Here is a 7,652-nt window from a genome sequence, read left to right as displayed (position 1 = left end):
ATGATTCCTGAAGAAGGGCCTGTGCCCGGAGCGTCGAATCTCCTGTTCCCTGGATGCTGCCTGACCTGCTGTGCTGTTCCAGCAATAAAGTTTCAACCCTGCATTAATAAGGGGTAAAGATAGGATAGGGGGAATGAGTCTGGGTGGGTTATCCTTCGGAGGATTTATGTGGACTTGTTAGGCTGAAGGGCCTATTTCCATACTGTAGGGATTCTATTACAAAACATTGTCTACAAAAGCTGTTATTAGTAGAAATAAAATGCAAAACATGTAAATAAGCCAAAACCAAGCCAATCCTAATATGCTTGTGAAATGACAGGATAATGCAGTGGACAAAATCAAACATCATGTTACTTTGCATCATTTTGATATTTCCTTTAATTTTTGCTTCTAGCAATTAATTTCATACACAAAAGGCCAAGCTTCTCAAAATTAAATTACAACATACTGAAATATAAAGCCAAAGGAATATTTCTTTCTATCAAACACAGTAATAAACAAAGAGAATATTGAGAAACACAGCAGGTCTGGCAGCATCGGTAAAGAGAAACAATGCTAACGTTTCAAATCTTGTATAACCCATCTTCAGGACTGAACAAAATTGAACAGAGCATTAATTTCTACTTTCTTTTGGTTTTCTTGTATTCTTATGTGACCTATGTGTCCTCACAAATTTATGTAGTGCCTCTTATTGCAAAGGAAGACAAGAACAGAAAATTAATGATAATGTTGAAATTCACTCAATACTGCTATAAAACAAAACAAAGCTCAGCAATCTGATATTTCAAATAACCACACAACCTTGTGGATTCAGAGGGCATAAAACTCCACATTTATTAATTAACAAACCCAGCTGCATCACCAGAGACTAGTACTTTATGACAGGAAGAAAGAGGAAAATGAAGAGGACGAGCTAATATTGGTTCGTCATAATGAAATCCAAGGGCCAACAGTATCTTTCACGAGACTCTGCTGAAGCTTCTGATGCAAGGCCCAAGCCTCAATTATCCCTAGGTTCACTTAAAATTTTAGCTGCTTTTCCTAACGTTCTTCTCCTAAGGTAGTCACTCAAAAAAAAGGATGACTTGCTTCCATTCAATGGGTTCTGAGATTGCTAATAAGTTCAATGCTGTGGACTCTCACATGCAGAACAGGTGGTGCTTGAAAGGTACAATGAATGGATTGTTTGGACATTGGTGCACTCCCTCTGATGCCTTGTTTTCACCTCTGTCCCTGACAAAGTGCTTTGATATATTTGGTGCTTTGAGCGTTCTCTACCTTGGATGATTACAAGCCACAATCGCCCATGAGGAGGACATCCCTAAAGTGTTTCCATCGGGGAAAAGGTACAGAAGCCTGAACACACACACACACCTGCCGGTTTCGTAACAGTTTCTACCCTACTGTTGTTAGGATACTGAATGGACTCACAAACTCTGTACCTGTGTTTTTGTTTTGCCGCTGTTTACCTATTATTTACTTATCTATGCTACTTAACTCTGTGATCTGCCTGTATTGCTCGCAAGACAAAGCTTTTCACTGTGCCTCGGTACATGTGACAATAAATTCAATTCAAATTTAAATTCAAACTGCAGCGCAGGGTTGATGGGCCGAGTAGCCTACTCTTATTTCTTGTTCATATGTACGTGTCTCACCCAGCATCATTGATTTGGCGTGATCAGTTCCTCTATGCTGGGCAAGTTGGCTTTGGATTTTTAATGGTGATTGTGCTTTCACAATAAATTTGGTTCTTCTATAACACAATGGTTGCGTTGTTGTGCAACCTCATGTTATTAAAAAATCGTGCTTTAGAAACAGCGCTTAAAATGTTGACAAATTAATTGCCTTACAACCAAAACATGTTTTAAAAGTTCGTGCTTTAGAAACAGTGTCCCCAGTTCATCAATTGCATTCCAGCGGATTCATGTTGATAAAACACGCGTTGTAGCAGAACAACCTGTGTCTGGGACAAATCTAAAATGTTTTTTTTAAATCTTGTGAAATTAGCCCTGGTTAAGATTATGTGCTGAGTTCACAAGCTAATGAGTGAATTATCCTCATGAATCTTGCAATGTTAAAAGTATTTTAATGAGAAGTTATAACAAGCTGATCATAATAATTATATAAGCTGATAGTGCTAATTCAGCACAACCTTTAATTTCAAAAACAAAATGACTAAACCAATGCAATAATGCACTTTAGTTTCTCTCTCTATCCAGTCAGATAATCTCACTGTAGAATTATAGAATCCCATTCAGCCCATCGAGTCCACAATGATACTCTGAAGAGTATCCCACCCACCTATCCCAGTAATCCTGCATTAATCATAGCTAACCCACCTAACCTACACATCCCTGGACACTACGGGCAATTTAGCAAGGCAAATCCACCTAACCTGCACATCTTTGGACTGTGGGAGGAAACCGGAGCACCCGGAGGAAACCCACACAGACACGGGGAGAATGTGCAAACTCCACACGGTCACCTGAGGGTGGAATTGAACCTGGGTCCCTGGCACTGTGAGGCAGCAGTGCTAACCACTGAGCCAGCATGCCTTCCAAATTACATCAACAGCAGTTATCATTTGTAAGCTATAAAGCATCTCTCAAAGAAAGTGTAATATTTTGTACCTCCTATCTGAGTATCCCCTAAATTCCAGTTGGTGTTGTCATGGATATTTTCATTTCTGTAATATACGCTCTGACTTTTGCTATAATCACAGCTGATGTTATTACTGGACAAATAATATCCCAGAATGAAATCTGGCTAGTTAGATCATATAACTTCTATTATTTAACATGGTGGTCATTTACTGAAATAAGTTTATTACACAAAAGTAAAAGAATGAATAAAACACATTTTGATAGATCTTAAAACACACAGAAAAACAATGTCTCATCTATTCCCTATCACTATCACTTTACAGCTATTCAAATCCAGAAAAATGATTGCTCTATATCAAAAGGTTTTTGACTTAACTGGTTCTCACCAGTTCTGTTCTATGAACCATGAAGTCCTTTAACATGAATACTTACAAAACTGAAAGCTCAAACTTTGTCAGTATTTTCCTAATCCATTGATTTCTAAGCAAACACTCTTGCTCTGGAAATCTCATGTGCTAAACTTGTATATCTGAACTGTTCCTATATTCCTTTGTTAGGAAATAAGCTATATTTGCTTTTGACCCCAATCAGGTCTTCTCCAAAGCTATCTAAAAACCTTTCAATCTCTGGCTTTTTCTAAGTAATCTTGATCATTCTAAAGCAAAATCAAGACAATGTCTTCAATGTTTACCCTTTCTGAAGAAAACTCCACAATATCAACAATCTCCCATCAACCCTCTAGCAATTTTGTAGTGACCTGCTCTCTGACATTCTGAATTAGGTTACTGTTCTGGAAAGGACTCTCTGACCTTATTCTTCTTTAGACCCTTCACAAAATTAATCCACACCACTTGCCACTAGTTTAAAATCCAAACTCTAAAAATGATAATATATTTCTATAAAATATTTAATTTTTTAAACAAAAATTATACACCATTTATAACATTTGCACAAGCATAGGAAAAGCAGTAGGACATTCAGCCCATGAGCCTGCTACATCATTTAATGAGATCATGGCTATTCATTCATCCTTGATGACTTAAATGGGCAATCAGATCAGAACTCACCATAATAGCACAACTGAATCTGGAATGCATATATAAAGTCCACAAATGACATCGGGCAGTCCATCGCATCATCCATAAGAACAATCCTGCAACAAGTGAAAATAATTAGACAAATTGAGATATTCCTAAATTCACAAGATAAACAACATAATTAGATTAGCACTTGTGGTTGAAAAATATAATTTTGAAACCATTAACTATATAAATTAACCTCCTTGCCAAAATATATTAAACCAGTGTGACTTTTATTAATTGGCTAATTAATTTTAATGCTAAATCAGTAAACAGAACAAGCAATATTATTAAAATCCTATTAATTGAGATACAAAATCTGACAAGTATAATCAACAATATCATGTTAGGCAACATTGAAAATAAAATAGCTTATATTTGTAAATAATTAATGTACATTCATGAAACTGCTAAATAATTAAAAGTGCGTATTGGAATATAATAAATAATTTATTTCAGCAGCAAAGTGAATACCTTAGAAATTATGTTGTTAAAATTACTCATCAAACAGGTTTAACAGCTAATACTATACATAGGAAGGTGCAGCATTTTTATAATGGTCCAGATCGCCCGATGAGTAATAAAACTGAACAAACCCAACCGACCTAAAAGTGCTTTCCCTTTCTGCACTTTTTACAGTCTTCCTGCCTCAGCTACAGGGTGCAGGCATCATCAGGGAAAGACATGAGAGAGGCGGTGGAATAGTTGTAATGTCAATGGACTACCAATGCAGATCCTGGGGATCGAGGTTCAAATTCCCACCAAGGCAGATGGTGAAATCTGAATCAATAAGGGAAGAATTTGGAATTGAAAGCTACCCTAACAGTGACCATGTCACCACTGTTGATTATCATAAAAACCCATCTGCTTTACAACCACTCTTCAGGTAGGAAATCGGCCATTCTTGCCTGGCCAACATGTGATTCCAGACCCACAGCAATGTGGTTGACTCTTAATTGCCCTCAGGGCAATTAGAGATGGGCAATAAATATTGGTCTAGCCAGTGATATCCACATTCCATATATAATTTCAAAGCAAGCGTGGCAAGTTGTAATGGTGCTAAGACCATGAGCTCCTTTGATGTCAGCATTGGAAGGAATAGGTTTGACCCAGGAAATCGAGCAGCTTTGTAGTGTTATGGGACTGAGTGAAACAGGGAAGGGGTGGTTACCCATTGTTAATTTAATGGATCAATTGATGATTAAATGTTGGAGGTAATGTTGCTGACTAATCAGAGGCTGGCAGTTCCCAATGTATTGTGAGGATTACTGAGAGAGGTGGACACTGTTCATACTGCTCTCAGGCGGTGAGGAGATGTGCTTGATGGATTGTCCTGTTCCAGGTTGTGCTGAGATCTTTGAGGATTTGGGGAGGGGAAAGCAATCTTGGATGGCGACACCTTCGGAGGTGAATTTTTAAAACAAGGAGATGGTTAAAGAGGCTGTCATTCTTGTCGATCACCAATGTAAGCAGATTAGGACTTCAGATTTTTAGCTTTTGATTTAGATTGTTTAATCTGTTCAGTTAAAGTGGTGCTTTATAAACAAAGGTATTTTGTAAATCTAACAAAGACAATAAAACAATTTCTGCTGCCACACTAACAATTTCAGGACACTGACAAACAAGACAAATGTTAAAATAGAAGCAACTCAGTTATACTGTAATTGAGGAATAAATAATTAGGAATACAGGAACAGGAGTAGGCTATTCATCCATTAAACCTGCCCTGCCATTCCATGAGATCATGGAAGGCCCAAGTCTCTTTCAACATCAGTTAAAGGCTGATTTTACTGTGTTAATTTTTACTAATTACAGTAACATTTATTTTAAAAATCTATTATTAAAGCAAACTGTGATAAAGCCATGAGCAGATCACATCCCACCCTAGGGTCGTATCAGTGTGTAGCCCTTGTGGCCCAAACTGCATAGACACTAATGAATCAGGGCTTATTCATGTTGGATATCAAATAAACACTCTATGAAAAAGAGTGAGCAAATTAGACTTAAGTGATAACTTTAAATTATAGGATCAGTCAAGAATTGGACATAAAATAAGCACCATCTTTTTGAGTTCTTCAACTATTCTGTAGTGGTCAAAATGTACTCCTGCCTCAGGCTGGGATTTAGATCGATCCAAGTGAGGTCAGTTTTTGGGGACAATTCTCAGAGAGTTCTGTCATTGTGAAAACTGGAGGAGTTCATACTAACTATACCTCTTATGCTCACATCTTAAGAATGAGATAAGGAGAAACGTCTTTACTCAGAGAATTGTTAGGATTTGCATTGCCTAAGAGAGTGGTCCTGGGGATTTATCCACCTTTATGTGTTTCAAGGCATCCAGCACTTCCTCCTTTGTAATCTGGACATTTTTCAAGATGTCACCATCTATTTCCCTACAGTCTATATCTTCCAAGTCCTTCTCCACAGTAAATACTGATGCCAAATACTCATTTAGTATCTCTCCCATCTCCTGCAGCTCCACAGAGAGGCTGCCTTGCTAATCTTTGAGGTCCCCTATTCTCTCCCTAGTTACTCTTTTGTCCTTAATGTACTTATAAAAATCCTTTCAATTATCCTTAACCCTATTTGCCAAAGCTATCTCAGGTCGCCTTTTTGCCCTCCTGATTTCCCTCTTAAATATACTGCAACTGACTTTATACTTTTCTCGGGATTCTCTCACTCTCTCCTGTCTATACCATCCTCATTAATGCATATAACATCTTTCCCACTCACCGTCACCCACCCCACTGTGATACCACTAATGCTGCATGCCCTCTAAGCTGTCTACTCCTTCGCTCAGGAAGGCCTTCACTTTAAGGCCGCTACTAGCCCACTGAGTACCCTACCTCAGGTACAATTGGCAATGGGGGGTGGGGGAGGATGATGCAGGGGCTGTTAGATGTGGGGAGCTGGCAGGTTGCCTGTTGAATTCACATCCTCCCCCTCCTTTTTAAACCTACCAGAAGAGTTGGGGGGAGGCACAGCGGAAAATTCAAGTTCTGGAGCTTTGTCGTAATCAACAACTTTTAAAATGTCAAGGATGAGTAATTGCTTTTGTGAGTTTGTATGACCTTGAATGTATTGTAAATAAATGCGGGAGAGTTTAAAAATGAAGTTGTTTTAGAAGTGCTCAAAATAACACAAATGACAAAGCACATTTTTCTGTATTGAAAGTTAAACGCATTACGTTTTACAAACAACAGAACTGGTTGCCACTTGGTCGCTTTGACTGGCAGGGTTTTACATTGTTGAGCATAGAGCCTGATCCTAATCCAAACACCCAATTCGCTCAGTGAAGAGTAATGGGGGTCGCAAATTTTCAAGCCTACCGAAAGCCTACACAATGAAGTCTCTTGACTTCTTCGTTACGATGCAAAGAGGCTAAATCTCATCAATGTGACTGATGCCCCTGAGAAGCAACAGATAATTGCAAGGAATTGTCCAATTATATTTTCCTCTCTCTGATAGTCCAGAGCTCAGCCTTCAGCTGTACTCCAGCAATGAAAAGGCTGACTTCACCGAAAAAGGGACTGAAATGTTGACATGAGATGATTCCTTATCACCACTCAGTCCCAATGGCCATAGGCAGTAAAAGACCTGATCAGATTGCAGGATTCATTCTGACAAATTGTGTTCAAGTGTCTCGATGATCAAAACGTAAATCAATTCTGGTTCCAGTATAATAGCAACCAGTGCAAAGCCACATTTTCAAAGCAGATAACAGGGCAGCCTTTTAAAGATTTATCTTTTTAAAATCTTCATATGACTTACCTATCATATCTCTTAAATATTTCATAAAGAGGAAAGTAAATGCAGAGAATGCTAGAGAAACTCAGCAGGTTTGGCAGCGACAGTGCAGAGAAATGAAGCTAATGTTTCAAGTCCAGTATGATTCACCTTCAGAACTGAAGCGAGAGGAACAGAATCCCTACTGTGTGGACGCTGGCCATTTGGTCCATCGAGTCCAAAC

The 7,652-nt window shown here is 38.4% G+C and overlaps 1 protein-coding gene across 3 annotated transcripts in view; it reads right to left on the bottom strand.

Annotated features, from left to right (window-relative positions):
• c16h11orf49 (chromosome 16 C11orf49 homolog) overlaps positions 1-7,652 on the bottom strand; it is a 340,513-nt gene that overhangs the window by 84,849 nt on the left and 248,012 nt on the right. For all 3 annotated transcript variants that reach the window (XM_043705470.1, XM_043705472.1, XM_043705471.1), the window contains one exon: positions 3,671-3,756. In XM_043705470.1, coding sequence (XP_043561405.1) covers positions 3,671-3,756 — 86 coding nt within the window. The remainder of the gene's footprint in view (positions 1-3,670; positions 3,757-7,652) is intronic.

Source organism: Chiloscyllium plagiosum, chromosome 16 (assembly GCF_004010195.1).
Source record: "Chiloscyllium plagiosum isolate BGI_BamShark_2017 chromosome 16, ASM401019v2, whole genome shotgun sequence".
NCBI classification, from domain to species: domain Eukaryota; kingdom Metazoa; phylum Chordata; class Chondrichthyes; order Orectolobiformes; family Hemiscylliidae; genus Chiloscyllium; species Chiloscyllium plagiosum.
The sequence above is the reverse complement of the archived record's forward strand: the minus strand, read 5'-3'. Positions and strand labels throughout refer to the sequence as shown.